Source organism: Zingiber officinale, chromosome 4B (genome assembly GCF_018446385.1).
Source record: "Zingiber officinale cultivar Zhangliang chromosome 4B, Zo_v1.1, whole genome shotgun sequence".
Lineage (NCBI taxonomy): Eukaryota > Viridiplantae > Streptophyta > Magnoliopsida > Zingiberales > Zingiberaceae > Zingiber > Zingiber officinale.
The window spans coordinates 99322159-99338657 of record NC_055993.1 but is presented as its reverse complement, the minus strand read 5'-3'; the positions used below and the strand labels follow the sequence as shown (position 1 = coordinate 99338657).

The window sequence follows — 16499 nt, the reverse complement described above, 5'->3', positions numbered from 1 at the left end:
GTTACTAGATGCATTATCCAATGTCAAAGAGAAAACCTTTTTCTCAATTCCCCATTCCTTCAAATATTCAAATAATTTTGCAGCTAATTCAACTCCTGAGTGTGGAGGGGGCATATGAGAAAAACTAAGTATTTTACTATTCAATTTTCAATCATTATCAACAAAATAGGCAGTCAAACAAATATAACCCTCACTAGTGCACGCTGTCCACAAATTTGAAGTTAAACAAACTCTATTCTGAATAGTAGTCAAAACATACTTGAGTTTTTCTTTCTCCTTCAAATAGATTCGGTTAATATCAGAAAAAAGAGTATTTCTAGAAATGCAAACAACATCAGGATTTATGTACTTCATCCAAGTTCTAATACCATCATACTCAACAAATGAAAATGGTAAATCATGTATGATGATTGCACAAGCCAGTAACTCACATGAAAGCTTTTGATTTATTTTCTTAGATCTCATCTTCCCATCTTGATCAAGAACCATTTGTCCTACATCATTAAACTTTAATTTGCCACAAGTTTTAAGATGACGTCACAACGTAGAAGTTCCATTTTGTTTACCCCCACACTTGTACTGTTTTTTACATCCAATACATTCAGCTTTATCTATACTATCAACCCCTTTGATTTTCTTAAAATACACCCAAATATCAGAAGTTTCTTTGGACCTTTTAATTGACCCCTTGTCATGCTTAGCACTTTCCAATTCATCATCTAAAATAACAGTTTGCTTTTGAGAAGTAGAGTCCATTACAAAATCAATCTGAATACAATAAATAAATTTAGTTTCTAATAAAACCAATCAAACAAAACTCTAAATGTCAATAGCAGAATAGCATAAATTCATTTTTGTGTTAGCCCTCTGGACTACAGTCTACAGAACAAATCAATCAAAAGAAATGTTAAAACAATCAACAAATGCAGAACAGCAGAACAAAAGAAATGTTATCAACACACCAGATAATGTTAAAACAATCAACAAATGTAGAACAGCAGAACAAAAGAAATGTTATCAACACATCAGATATGTTGCGTATCAAAAGAGAGAACTAGTATTGCTATTACAGAAGAACAATCAACAAATACTAAAACATTAGAGAATACCATAATAGGGACTGCAGATTACTGGCAAATAGAAAGAAATTAGGAAAGGAAGCTAAAAATCTTACCTCAAAGTCTCAAACAAGAGCTTGGAGAGTCGGAGATTGCCGAACTTGGATTCAAGCTTATCATCTATTGAAAATTTGAAATCGGGTTGCCTTCTTTAAGCACTCTGCTCTCTGCACTCTCATGCGGCTACGGGGAGATGTTGACGCAAACGCGCACGAGGCGAAATGTCACTCGTTCTACTCCACGGAGGCACGGACCACAGACACGGCCCACGGGGAGGCGCTGGGAGGCGGGCGTTGATGAGTGATGCGTGCGACTGTGCTAGCACGAGGTAGGCGGCGATTTGACGACAGGTGCTTGCAGGTTGCAGCGTGTGCGCCTGCGGCTTTGCAAGTGGAGCTGTGGAGGTAGGCGGCGAGCCGGTGACAGACGTGAGACGACAGTGGAGCGTGGAGGTAGGCGGCGAGCCAACGATAGACGTGAGATAACAGTGGAGCTGTGGAGGTAGGCGGCGGCGATAGAGCTGTGGAGGTAGGCTGCAGCGATTCGATGAAGTCTCTCTAACAGTCGAAGGCTCGAATCGATCTCAAAGCGGTGCCGGTGAGAAATAGGGTTTAGGATTTTAGTTCTTTAGCTTTATGTTCACTGTAGCTACAGTAATGGTTGAAATCTCAACCGTTGGATATCTAGTTTTAATTTTTAAATATTGCTTGCTTTTTTTTATCCAGCCCCCGGGCCAACCCGAGCCCGCCACGGGTTGGCCCGCCTGGACCCGCGACCCGCGCGGGCTAACCCATTTAGGCCCGCCAGATGATGGGTTGATAAATTTTCAACCCAACCCACTTAAATTATTTGGCGGGGTGGACCAACCCGACGGCCCTAACCCAAATTGACGGCTCTATCTACCACCACGAAGGTTGAGTTTGCAAGTGCCGACTCCTTTGACTTCAACTCTTGCATTGTTTCCCACATAGATCCACTTGTTGCCAGCTGGTACCCGACGGTACTCAACAAATGTAACTCGTTCCCGAGCTACATGGTTGGTTGCTCCCTAATCTATAATCCACAAAGGCTAAGAATCAGCTAACAACATTGAACTAGCAACAAAATGCTCTTAAAAAAAAGACACACTTGGATTTACCTTTTTCGGCTCAGTGCACTCCCGAGCGAAGTGACCCTTCTTGTCGCAGTTAAAACAAGTCAACTTGTTTTTAAGTTTCTTTCCAGTCTTCTTGACTATCTTCTTGATTGGGCCCTATCCCACACCAGCAGCTTCCCTCTTCTTTCCCTTCCCTTTCTTGAACCATTTCTTTTTCTTGGATCCATATGATCCAGCAGAACCTACAACCACATAGGCTTGTCCAGAAATCCTTGCGGATTCAACTCTCTCTGCCTCCAATTCTATATGGCGTGAGACGTCAATGAAAGTCTTAATACTCTTACTGTGAGTTAAGGTCTGCTTCATGGTCTTCCAAGAATCTGGAAGTGAACGAATAACTGCTTGAACCTGTTGTTCATCAGTCAACTCATGACCAGCAGTTTTAAGCTCCCGAATAATGTTCGACATCTCCCTGAGGTGTTGAACCATTGACACATTCAGACACTTTTTGTAGCTGTCAAACTTGATTGTCAGCTGTCGAAACTTGCTCAGACTTACTCCACTGTATTTTTCTTTAAGGGTTGTCCAGACTTTATGAGCCGTAAGATATGACTCATACTTAAAAGCTAGGTCGTCTACCATTGAACTTATCAATATGCCCTTTACAGTGGAGTCCTTTTTCTTCCATGCCTTATAGGTATCAAGATCTCATCTGTGTTGTGCAATGGGACCATCTACAGGTACTTCCATAACCTGATTTACAGCCTCTAGAACTTCTTGTTCCTCAAGTACATATTGTATCCTGATGTGCCAGATCTTATAGTTATCTCCATTACGTTTTTTCACCTTTGTTGAGTTCAGCTATAATATTTTTGGTTATCATAATCTATCATAAATAAACACATTATTTAGTATTCAGTGTATATCATATGCATGCAATTTATGATTGACTCAATATTACTTTGAGTTGGTTTACAAAATCAAGTGCCAACTATGTGACCAGTCAAATTAATATTAATCAATTCTATTGCATACATCCCAACAAATGAACTGATCATTTTTAATATCATGAATTCTTTAATTAAATGAACTAATCAATTAATATATCATGATTTTTTAATTAAATGAACTAATCATTTAATGCATCATGAACTAATCATGCATCATGTCAAGCAAACAATATAAATAAATGAACATATCATTAATATAAAATTATGTTGCATATTGTTAACATATAACTTACTAACATGAATGAAATGGACTAACATTGTTCATACATAATGAAAATAACAGAACCCTAGAAAACTAGATAGGCAACTACCACTCCCACTAGGACAGACACTAGTGCAGTGGCCAAAATAATCCCTCTCAGCCTGGACTCAGTTGGGGTAACCTCAGGCAGGACAGCTTCAAGATTCTCTATAGGGCCCTCAACTGGATCATTTTCTGGTTCCTCCTCAATCATTTTTGGGTCCTCTTCGAACTCTTCTGGATCCTCTTCAGTCATATGATGAAGTAGTTCCTCACATAATACAGAATATGTGACGCGTCTTTGATGACGCCACCAAATATAGTCTGCAATCATCCTTGGATTTTCTGGCAATGAATGCATCAAAGCCCAAATCCTATAATTGTATAAGACTGGAAACTCTTCTCGCTCAAGTTTCCAAAATAGATCATCAAGCCGTCCAATGTATCCGTCGACTCCATAAGTAGAGTTATACTCTATCTCCTGAATCTCCTCCCTGAGCTGATTTCGTCGCACTTCATGACGAGTCAATGTAGCTAGAGGGGGGGTGAATAGCTAGGCACTATCTCGTGCTCGTCGTTGCTTGCCTCTTGCGATGATGTGCAGCGGAAATACAAGAAAACAAACACACAACGCTAACTCTAGGGATTTACTTGGTATCCACCTCAAGAAGAGGTGACTAGTCCAAGGATCCACACACTCACGCACCCTCCACTATAAAAACACTCCTTCTCGATAACTACCGAAGGCGGAGAAGCCTTATAACCTCACAATACAACAATGAGAAAGAAAGAAGTAAAATACAAATGAATCTTACAAGATTACAATGAAAACTCTAGCTTCTTCTTCTTCTTCTTGTTGCAACTCGCCTCTTGACTTGGATGAGCCTCCAAGAATCTTCATGACCTGGCGGTGAGGAAGAAAAGATTGCTATGGAGCTTTGTCGTGATCGCCCCGTGGAGTGAAATCGAAGAAGTGCGCAGAAGAACGCTCGCCAACGGCTTTATCTGCACCAACGGTCGAATCCCAATTGATTGGATTGCTCCCAATCAATTGGGGAGGCTTTGGATTAATCAGCGGATCGATCTAGAGCGCTTTTGTGCTCTCTGGAATTGCCTGGATCGATCGGCTGATCGATCCAGGGTTCATCGCGCGAAATCGCAGCTCCCAATTGATCAGCCGATCGATTGGAGGCTCCCAATCGATCAGCCGATCGATTTGGAGACATTCTGTGCGATCAGCGATTCTCCCAATCGATCCACTGATCGATTGGGAGGTTCTCCTTCCGCGGGACTCACCCAATCGATCAACCGATCGATTGGGCATGAGCCAATCGATCGATTGATCGATCTAGCCCATGTGAGACTTGCCAAATCAAGTCCAAACGTCCCTCAAACCAACATACGGTCATCCATGACCTATCGGTACATGATGCCTAGCATCTGGTCACCCTTGACCTGCTAGGACTCCCTTACCAAGTGTCCGGCCAATTCTTTTGACCCACTTGGACTTCCACTAGATGTCTGGTTAACCTTGACCCATCTGGATTTCATCGTGCCAAGTATCCAGTCAATCCCTTTGACCTACTTAGACTTCCTAACACTAGATGTCCGATCAACCTTGATCCATCTGGATTTTCTCGTGCCAAGTATCCAGTCAATACCTTTGACCTACTTGGACTTCCCAACACCAGATGTCCAATCAGCCTTGATCCATCTGGATTTTCTATGTCTGGCTTCACTCACCAGGACTTCCCTTACTGCCTAGCTTCACTCACTAGGTCTTTCACCTGGCTTCACTCATCAGGATTTCCCAACTACCCGGCTTCACTCACCGGGATTTTTCATCTGCCTGACTTCACTCACCAGGACTTCCCATAATTGCCTGCCTCACTCACTAAAAGTTTCACCTGGCTTCACTCACCAGGATTTTCCAATCAAGTATTCAGTCAACCTTGACCTACTTGACTCTCCTTCACAGTCTCCCCACATGAACAATCACACTTGCAATCATCATGTATTGTCTCCATATATTGTCAAACATCGAAACTCAAACAATAAGACTCAAGCTTGAGCCAACTTAAGCTTAGTCAACCAGGTCAACCTTGACCTAGGGAATATTGCACCAACATGGTAATCGTCTGTGCCATCTGAAAAATTGAAAATAAATAAGTCAGTACAAAACCGATTAACCAGTACAAAACCGGCTTATTTCAATTTATACAGGCATAGTACCAACATAATAAATCAAGAAAAACAAATCTTCTCGATTTTCAGGAGTTTAAGTCGACAATTAGAACTAATCTAATTGGTCAGACCCATTGGATCGGTTGATTATGGATCCAGATCCTAAGCTCGGTCCATTGTCCTTAATTAGAACTAATCTAATTAGACAGAGATTTTTATACCTATGTTCTGTTACTTTTAATCTAAGTCCATTTATACCAATTTCAGACTTATTGATCAAACTCAGGTCCGTTTGATCAAACCAATGCCCATTGGTTTAAGTCCGACCAATTAGAACAAATCTAATTGTTTTGATCAAATCTGACCCATTAGAACAAATCTGGTCATTTGATTATATTTGGTCCAAATCCAATTAATCAACCCAAATTGATTTCGGGTTTGGATCGAATTGGTTCGGTTAAACCAACTAATGATTTAAACCTGAACTGAATCTAAATGGACCAAAATTACTCTAGATCATTAGTAAATTAATTATACTCAATTTTTAATTAATTAACGCAGGCAAATACAATTAATTGCATTAAATAAAATTAACTAAACATGCATGTACGCATTTAAACCATGCATGAATTAATGAGAAATTTTAAATTATTTCCTGCAATCTTTTATTTTTTTTTAAAAAAAAACTTAATCCTATTTCCTTCCACCTCATTCTGTGAACATATCACAGTTCATTTTTAATTTGAAAAAGTCAAAATAGAAACTTAGGGTGCGTTTGGTTTGCGTGTTTTTCATTTTCATTTTCTGAAAAATGCGCGTTTCTGGAAAATGGTGTTTGGTTTACATTTTTTGTATCTGTTTTCTAAAAAAATAGTTAGCATTTTCTAGAAAAATAGAGAATGACAAAAAGTCGTTTTCTGTTTTCTAGAAAACTTGTGTTTTCCAGAAAATGAAAATGAAAAACATACAAACTAAACACACCCTTAATATTTATCTTTTCCGTTTTTCTTTGTTGCACGATTCCACGTTGCGCGTTACACGCTGCAGACCGCACCAGATCATGCCGCATGCCGCCTCACCCGTTGTAGCCAGCCTCACAGTGACAAACGCTGGGCAGAAACTGCAAGAGGCCACCTCAATCTTCTGCACGTACGCTGTGCACGTCGTGCACGCTGTGCATGCCACCTTACCCACGACGAACACGGGTCGCAGAGGTGTCCATGAGCACTCCGCCAGCCAACCTTGATGTTGTCGACGGACTTGGATCATTGCCGCCATCCACCATCGGAGACAAACTCCGTGGATGTTCCTCGAGGTATACAACATCACAATTTCACTCGGCTATGACAAAACTAGACGGAGACAAACTCCATTCAGGGCAGCGATGATAATCGCTGATCATGACTCAGTCATGATTTCGCCCATAAAAAACGAACATAACCAAGTCATAATTTTGATTCAACGAAGAGGTAAGGTTTTAGGATTTATCATGCATTTAGAACGAACATAGCTCTGATACCAATGTAGATAATTCTAAATGCAAGAAAAAAGAAATTAAATTAAAGCGATAATAACTTACAGCGATCTCTCGCAGATCCGCAATCGGCAATCGCGAAACTCATTGTCGGAAGAGCGATCGCAGGATCGGAAAGCCCTCCACGATTCCACGAACCAAATCCCACCGCCTCATATGATCTCCTTCTTCTCTCTACGTTTCGCTCACAGCACGCACTTGCACGCTTTTGCACACACCTTGAATGATGTTTTGACGTACTATTTATAGGAGAAATGACCTACGGGCATGATGGTCTTTTCCATCAAGAGTAATGGGGAACGTGGGCATGTTCCCACATCCCCACTCTCCCCATTTCCTACAGATACTTCTTGCCAGCGGAGGTAAGTCCCCGGAGCTCCTTGTGCTTGTGCACGCCCTTGCAAAGCCAGTTGATCCTAGGATCATTTCGGATCAAGGTGTGAGCGGCATCGACAAGGATGACTTCAAAGTACTTGTAGGTTGAATCCTGTGAAGAGCAAAGCACATGGTAAAGATGCAGAATAGGGAGGATGTGAACATAGCAGGAAAGATAAAGGTAAAGAGCTGAGTTATTTGAACCTCATTGACCCAGTAAGAGTTGATCACCCTCAGTCCTCCCAACTTTCTGCCAGCTCTCTCTTTAGCAACAGATCTCTTGTTTCTTTGGAAATTCAGCTGGGTGATACCTTGATTCTTCGGCTTTCCGTATACAATACCCTTTGGCACCGGCCTCTTTCTCCCACCACGTCTAACACGGACATGATAGATAACATATTGTCCCCTCGAATGCGTCTAGTGGCTAGTGCATGAGATGTTACCACAATGAAGTCTGGGATTCGAATCTCGACAAAAACAGAGGTAAATACCACCCTTATGTGCTAGTCACTATTCGAAAGGCTAGTAGCCGTCCGTGATTTACCTCCTCCGTGTTGGTCCTGAGACGGGTTGACGGGGACGCTGAGGGCGAGCGTATTCACCTTTTTGCCACAACGATAGATAACATATCCCTGCACATAATGAGAATCAAAATCTTATTGTTTCAAACTCTTCAGGCCTCCTCTATTGATCATACTACAAAAAAAAAAAAGCTTTCAGAAAATGAAAATCAGAACATCAATACATATACCAAGAAGCATAGTTCTTATCAGAAACATACCGCACCAACTAGCTGATAATGTATCTTTTATTGGTTCTTAAAACATACAAAGAATGAGATGATATAAATCTAAAGACTGGATGAAAGGGCTTCCATCATTCAGTGGATAATCCCAATACATCAAAGATGCATGTCTTTTGAAAGAAGATCTTGTATGATGACACAATAACTCATCTCTTTCTTTTTCCAATAACAGACCATCCACCCTTTGACTTATCTCTTCAATGAAACAATACATTAGAGTGAGCGTGTCTAGTATAAGAGAAAAATAAGGAAATTTGTTGCTAGGCTTGATTGTGTTCAACAGTTTTGTTGGGGTGTTAAGAACTATTTGTTAGGTGTCCAACTTACTAGTGGTCTTGATCTCACTTGTCATTTCATTTATTGTTTTGGCATCAGCAACATATCTAAAAAAATTTCTATCACTCGCAATGAAAGTGATCTCATTTTTATTTTATGAGTTATATGCTGAATTAAGCTATTATGCTTTGATACCTGGATTCATCAACTACCACTACTCGTGTTAGATATTGACACAGATGCTACAAGTGGACACTATATATTTATATCTTTATTGATTATATATAAAATTTTCCAGGCACAGGTAACCTTAATACATCAGCCAGTTTCAAGAATCAGGATATAAGAGACAGTGGTTGTTTTTTGCATCATTTGTTCCTTTGACAACTAAAAATAAAGGGGATATTTGAAAAGATAAATTTAAGCAGTGATCATTCGTAACTCATATGTTCAAAATTGTAAGTTTAGATAGAAAGCTGATCAGCAATTGTTCATACAAAAAAATAATAATCCATCTTATTCATTTACATCTATTCAAGGACAACCTCTGAAACAATCTTAAGGTAGAAATCCTAGGAAAAACTATACCAATCAATGCAAAATCACAAACAGAATATGTAGCATTTTCATGTGCAATAAAAAGTAAATGAAACAAATTTCCTCTTTTTTTTCGAGTTTACCTGCTTGGCTTTGTAACCAAGACGGCGAGCCTTATCGGGGCGCGTCGGCCTGGTGACGCGAACAATCGATGGCAGCTGGCGATACTCCCAGCACCTCACCCGCTGCAGGAACCGCATTACATCCGATTGCTTCTTCCTCCATAACTCCGACACGTACTTGTAAGCCCCTACAAGAAATCCAAGGACAATAAATCGCTGTCTCGATGAAATAAGACCGAAACAGACGCCGAAATAAAATAGATCCGGAAGACAAATGGCGACTTGTGACAACGACGGAACGAGAAACAGTGAGATCGTGAAATAGATCGGAGGCCTCACCCATTGCTCCGAGGACGAACTCCGGTCGTCGGTTTAGGGTTTGAGAGCCGCAGCGGCGCTGCCGAGGAAGCGGAGGAACGACCGGATTTATAAAAATGGAGGCACCGTCAGAGGTGAGAAAACCGTATCCGTTGGATCTTGTATATGTGATCTCAGCCGTCAGATCATCCCTATGCGGGAAATATATATTCATAATATTTTTATTTATAAAAAGAAGTGTGCAAAAAAAAGTAAATCGCCGTTGCCGGGGATCGAACCCGGGTCACCCGCGTGACAGGCGGGAATACTTACCACTATACTACAACGACTTGATGACTGAATGTAAGGATACTTATTTATAATGTTTTTATTAAAGAATTATGCAAAAAAAATCGCCGTTGCCGGGGATCGAACCCGGGTCACCCGCGTGACAGGCGGGAATACTCACCACTATACTACAACGACTTGATGATTTTTGCAGGATAAGTCGAAATACTTATGACTATACTACAACGACTGGATATAATTTTAAGTAAAATGAACGTGGAAATATACAGTGAATATGGAATTGATGGGACATTGATTGATCAGATCATTTCAATGTATTTATTAAGGCAGACTCGCGTATTACCTAGTCATAATATCCCATGATAATCCTTGCATGTCCATGTCATATGGTTGGACAACAGATAAGGCTGATGTACTGTAATCACTCGTGTGGTTTTGCTTTTGGTACTGATTGTTTATACAGTTAATGGTCACGATTTAAAGCATCCTATCTGTTAGAACCATGAACATTCTATTTTGTCAATGAGACATTGAAGGATAAACATCTTTCATCTCTGTTTTACTCCACAAACAAGAACGTTTCTAGGATTTATATCAGAGTTCAGTTAAACTTCAACCTGATATAGTTTGATAGCTCTCTGAATATTTCACTTGTTTGACTGCATAATTATTTATAAATTCATTGGGAGTTGCCGAGCTACAATGAGTTTGACCAGAGCTTGACATTTAATATATCCAATCAAAATTGACCACCACATGTTTGAGATTTTTGTCAAGTCAGAAAACAATCTTTTTCTTCCAAACATACATATGAAGTGGTACTATGATTCTTAAGAATATTTTATGGGACTGAAATTTTTTCCCACAGGAATTTGAGTTCAAGCAGTTGAGATTTTATTGTGTTCTTTTGTAAATCGACATATAATAGGTATCAGCATGATTGTTGTTTATATATCTGCTTGTTAGTGTGCTGCAAGGTTTCAGCTACAGTTTGTCTGGAGTCGACAATGACAATATTGTGAATCGTACATGCGTCAAGACAGTGTCACAACTGTGAGGCAACCTAGTTCACTAGTACCCATCTGTAGCCAACAGAAGTGTTAGTCACTCTTGCTTTCTCTAGTCATGTTGTCGCAGTACAAAATGAGACAGTTTCAGCTACAGTGTTTCTGTAAGCCACAAAGACAACCATGTGATTCATAAATGCATCAAGACAAGTTAACAACTGTGAGGTGACCTAGTTGACTAGTACCCATTTGTAGCCAACAAAAATGCCACTCTTGCTTTCTCTAGTCATCTTGTAGCATTCGATACTCACAGGTTCACTGCTGAATGAATTTGTCATTGGAAGTTAACTTCATAATTTGCAGATATTTATTGGAGTTAAAGGAAATATTCTGAGTTAAAATTTCAAAATAATAGGAATTATCTGTCGAGATGTCGAGATGACTTAAATGGATAATCTTAAGCGGTCAAAAAGGAAGGATGAACCATTTGAAATGATTGAGATGATGAAAGACTGAGCTGTCTTATATGACCGAGCTGTCTTGTATGGCCGAGCTACTGAGTTGCAGAGTATTGAGATGGCCATGTGCCCGAGCTGTTGAGTCAGTTGAGTATACCGAGTCGCCGAGTTAGTTGAGTGCCAAGTCGTTGAGTTAGCCGAGTGCCTAGCCATTGAGTTATCCGAGGGCTAAGTCTGTCAAGTGCTCTAAGTGTCGAGTCAGCCAAGTGCTCTGAGTGCTAAGTACTCTGAAGGGCTAGCCGAGTTGGGATGCAAGTCTCCTAAGCAGGTGGCCAAGTTGGGAAAGGAAGAAATCGAGGCATGTGTGTGATGTTGTTTCTTTAAAATAGATTCATCTCCCTCCGATAGTACTTCGAGGTTACGATGGATGTCTATTTTCTGTGATACAACAGGAAGATCACATATACAACCAAACACAAGTTGTTCGTGGTGAACCGAATGGTACCCGATTGTTATCATGAAGATTCTGCCGAGTGAAATGCACTACAGAGAGAAGTTTGAGGAATGAAGGTGGAAAGCTTCTACATCTCTATGCTCTCCTTGTGCTGATGGTCAAGACCTCCTTATATAGGAACCTCATCCCTTCGCTACATTAAATGACTAAGTTGATGATAGTCACTGACCATCAATGATTGACTATTACTGGCCATATGTTCGTCGAGTCAGTCGAGTATCGAGTCACAGAGTTAGTTCAGTGCCAAGTCGTCCAGTTAGCCGAGTGCCTAGCCGTTGAGTTATCCGAGTGCTAAGTTTGTCAAGTGCTCTAAGTGCCGAGTCAGCCAAGTGCTCCGAGTGCTAAGTGCTCTAGAGGGATAGCCGAGTGCTATTAAGTTGGGATGCAAGTCTCCTAAGCAGGTGGCCAAGTTGGGAAAGGAAGAAATCCAGGCATGTGTGTGACGTTGTTTATTTAAAATAGATTTGTCTCCTTCTAATAGTGTTTCGGGGTTACGATGGATGTATGTTTTCTGTGATACAACAGGAAGACCACATATACAACCAAACACAGGTTGTTTGTGGTGAACCGAGTGGTATCGATTGCTATCATGAAGATTCTGCCAAGCGAAATGCACAACAGAGAAAAGTTTGAGGAATGAAGATGGAAAGCTTCTACATCTCCATGCTCTCCTTGTGCTCGTGGTCAAGACCTCCTTATATAGGAACCTCATCCATTCGCTGCATTGAGTGACCAAGTTGATGATAGTCACTTACCATCAATGATTGGCTATTTCTATCTGGGAGGTTACAAATTCACCATTCTTGAGCAAGCAAATAGCAAAAATATTAGAGTGACAAAACATTGATTGATTCACTTGGGCAAATTTTGCCCTAACTGATCCGACATTTGATGCGTGCAGATTATGTTCACACCCCAGTCATCTTTGGTTCAGTGTAATCCGAGTTTTGAATTTGCACCCTCTAGTGATCCACTTGTGAAAGAGAGTCTCTTCCCGTACATATATTCACAATAACAATCCTTGTGACACATTATAAACAAAAAATAATACCTTAAAACTTTCCACATTGAACTAAAATCTCATTCATAATGAAATCTCCTTCTTTCTTTCTACCTTTTTTCTATTCACATTTCCAACATTTGTAGCAAATGAGACCATCTTTCTTTTTCTTGTTATCTGTTCTAGTGTCTTGTCTGGTTTCTTGTGAATGGGCCCTGGCATGATTTAAATCTGGGCAACTATTCAAAACCACTCAAGCCTTGGCTGAGAATTTTGGTGATCTCATGTGAGTATTTTCTTTATTGGTACTTATTATTAATCTTCCTAAACTATCGTTTCTAGTAGAATGATACCTCATTGCATTTAATCATTAGTGTAGTTCTACTCTAGATATCCTTTATATAGGAGATCCAAAATTCAGTTAGAAGTTATTAGTTGCTGTTACTTTACTCATTAGTGTAGTAAAAACAGCAAACAATATTCTACATTAACAAGTACTGAATTAGAGTTAGATTGGATTTTTTTTTGTTTGTCCAAATGCAGGGGTACTTGGCCAATTGTGGTGGACCTAGATCTAGGAGATTGTGTAAATGCAAGGATACAATGGAAATTTGCAATGTCCATCACTAGCCATTTTCTGGACAAACTTGTCTGTGTGATCTTCCCATGGATAAAATGGCAATTTGCAAAACCTTCTATGTCACCATTCCCTATTAAATATTGTCATTATTTATTGTTGTGACTCCTATCAACATCTCTTGGAACCATTTTGTTGGTTTCTGAAGCTTAAGCATTTTCTTTGGACACTCTTCAGTTTTACATACCATAAAGCACAGTCGTAGGCATGGTTAAACCATCGATGAGTATGACAGTGTGACAATTATTGGCGCGCATTGACACACCTCAGCACACAATTCATGGCATGCATTGAAGTAAAACTTGGATAAAGTTAATTTTGAATTTCATCTCATATCAGACCTATCATTTCTTTGATTTATCTTGTTTTCTTCCTTCCTTCCTTAAATATGGTTATCTACTTCATTCCCCATGGTCATGAATACATGTTGATTACCTACCTGAAGTTTTGTTTTTTTCCTTGTCCTCTGTGTCTACAACAAATAATTAGGGCTGCAAGAATGGAGACTGGATAAGTTTTCTTCTTGATGAACTTTGGCATTGTCAGCTTGCTGTCAGCTTGGCCCGGGGGGCCTCACCCGAAAGAAACACACTGACTGACCTGTTACAATACTGAAAGACTCACACTCTCAACCAGAATTCTTCAAGGAGAGTTTTGCTATGTGATCTGGTAACAAATGATTCCTGCGTGCGAAGTTAAAAAAGCTACATGCGACCCTTTATCAAGGGCTCCACCGCTGCTGGCGATTTCTGATACTTTTCAAGATTGTCTATCTGATCTTATCCATTCAGGCAGAGTAAAGGAGAAGATTTCATTTTGCTGCAAAAGGTTTCACATCTCTTCCCACTCCGTTCAGGCAGAGTTAGAATTGTTCTTATCTTTCAGAGTGTTCTCATCTTCTTCCCATGACAATCTTCTTGCTCTGGTTGGCCCTATATAGTATGTATTGGTTGACTATCTGAACGATACATTTTGGTTGGAAGTACAGATGAAATCCGAAAGGGACATGTCTTATCTCGAAGGGTGCCATCCAAACTGTGTCGGCACAAACGGCATATCGATATTTACCAGTGTTAATTCAGAATTAGCGAATATTTTGGCCGTGGCCGACTCAAAGAGACAGACAAAACGAACCATGCTCATGCTCTTGGCCGAGTTATTGCATTGTCTCTGCGTATGATGCTGCTCAAGGAGTCAACATCTGCGTGGGTGGCATGTCTGATAACTGCAGCTCACACACACATATCAAACAACACAAGTTACTGCACACCCGTACGTGATTATAACAACTCATGCAGGACCAGACGGTCACTGAAAGAGCACAAAGAACAATTCATTGAGGTGCCTGTAAACCGATTTCAGTTTGCATTTCAAGCAACTTAAAGCTGCGAAGTTGGGGCCGAGCTTCTCTGTTGATCCACACTGTGATTCTTTAGCAAGTGACTCGTGCTGTGTCAGCCATGTGGCTGTGTTCTGTCAGCCATGGGAGCCCCCTCAAATGAAGCCTTTTCCGAAAGGTATATTCCTTTTTCTGGATTCACCTTGCATTTCCTTCCTTCTTTAGTTTTTCTTCTTTTAATTTTGTTGCACAACCTGCCATTGATAGGGAGCGAAGCATATAACTCATGTTTGGGCGTGTTGTGTTGCTATTCCATAACCCATGCTGTGGTCGCTGTTCCTGCTGGTGGATTCTTCCTTCAAGACAACGTGGTCACTTCTCCGCCCTCGTAACAGTTGCGTTTTAAACTCTTCTTTATCCTTTTGTGCCGTTTGAGGAGGAAGGACCGAAGGAGGTTTGCTTAGATGTGAAGAACTAGTAATTTAGCTTCGGCACGCTTCCATAGAGACTCAGATGGAATCTCCTCCCCGGCTGCCGCCACCTGCTTTGGATCTTTCCCTGGCCGTCGACGCCGCCGCCTCCGGAGACGGCGCCAAGGACGTGAAGCTCTTCCCCTGCCTCTTCTGCAACAAGAAGTTCCTCAAGTCGCAGGCGCTTGGCGGGCACCAGAACGCCCACAAGAAAGAGAGGAGCTTCGGGTGGAGCTCGTACCTCTACCTCACCCCCGCCACCGCCGCCACAACCGCCGTCGTCGCCGTCCCCCCACCGTCTCTGAGCTCTCCCCCGCTCGCCCACGCGTGCAGATATCGCTTCGACGGCCCGTCAGCCCCTCGGTTCGCCGCCGACCATCCCCTGCTCGCCACCATGAGCAGCGGCCGAGCCATGTGCGCCGCCGGAGACCTGGCCGCAAGCGGCAACGAGACCATTGATCTCCTAAACTGGCGGAGGGGCTCACATCCTCCTCCCCAGAAACTACTTCGGGCGGACTCCACCGGGGACCGAGCAGAGCTCGATCTCTCCTTAAAACTCTAGGAATCTCTAGCTACTCGCTTACTCCCCATCCATTTCCTTCATTGCCCGTGTCCGTTCTCCTCTTTCGCGACTCCCGAGCAGAATTAGCACCGCATCTCCATGCACGCAGCAGCAGTGGAATTGGATTGACCCAGAACAGGATAGAACAGGACACATGCATGTGATATGGGCGTGGAGTTAGTGCATTGTGTATGCTCTGTTTACATCATAATTAGAACTTTAGCTCAAATGCATCTTCAATCCTGTGGGTAGAATTTTTTTTCTGCTTTCCGTTTCCGATATAGAGTTCTCTAAGGCGGGGGAGACGATGCGTGTTCTCGTGCAAAAACTCAACCTGCGTCTGTAATTTTGTAATGAGATGTTAACAATAACAGTGTGCGCGTGTGTTCCACTGCCAAATGTGGTGGTGGTTGTTCTTGAAGGTCACAAGGGACTGGGGAGAGAAGAAGGAGAAGACGACGAGCCGAAGGGGACAAAGGTGGTGTAGATTGTTCTTGGAAAACGACGAGGATCCTCCTTTTCCTTGCCCGTGAAAACAGTTGGAATTATTTCTCTGTCTACGTTCTGACTGTGTTCGCATTGACATAATTATTTTTTTTTCAAAACAA

At 41.4% G+C, this 16499-nt stretch overlaps 1 protein-coding gene and 2 non-coding genes across 3 annotated transcripts; 1 reads left to right on the top strand and 2 right to left on the bottom strand.

Annotated features, from left to right (window-relative positions):
• Positions 1-9873: 9873 nt before the first annotated feature.
• Positions 9874-9945, bottom strand: TRNAD-GUC. Its single transcript has one exon. It is a non-coding gene; the product is annotated as a tRNA-Asp (tRNA).
• A 64-nt stretch (positions 9946-10009) lies between these two features.
• TRNAD-GUC lies at positions 10010-10081 on the bottom strand. Its single transcript has one exon. It is a non-coding gene; the product is annotated as a tRNA-Asp (tRNA).
• A 4219-nt stretch (positions 10082-14300) lies between these two features.
• Positions 14301-16120, top strand: LOC121975684 (protein LATE FLOWERING-like). Its single transcript, XM_042527481.1, has 2 exons — positions 14301-15037; positions 15127-16120. The coding sequence occupies exon 2, from the start codon at positions 15373-15375 to the stop codon at positions 15889-15891; it is 519 nt and encodes a 172-aa protein (XP_042383415.1). The 5' UTR covers positions 14301-15037; positions 15127-15372; the 3' UTR covers positions 15892-16120.
• Positions 16121-16499: the final 379 nt, after the last annotated feature.

What these genes read in the sequence shown, in the direction of transcription:
- LOC121975684 (XM_042527481.1), top strand. Translation starts at nt 15,373, where the DNA reads ATGGAATCTCCTCCCCGGCTGCCGCCACCTGCTTTGGATCTTTCCCTG.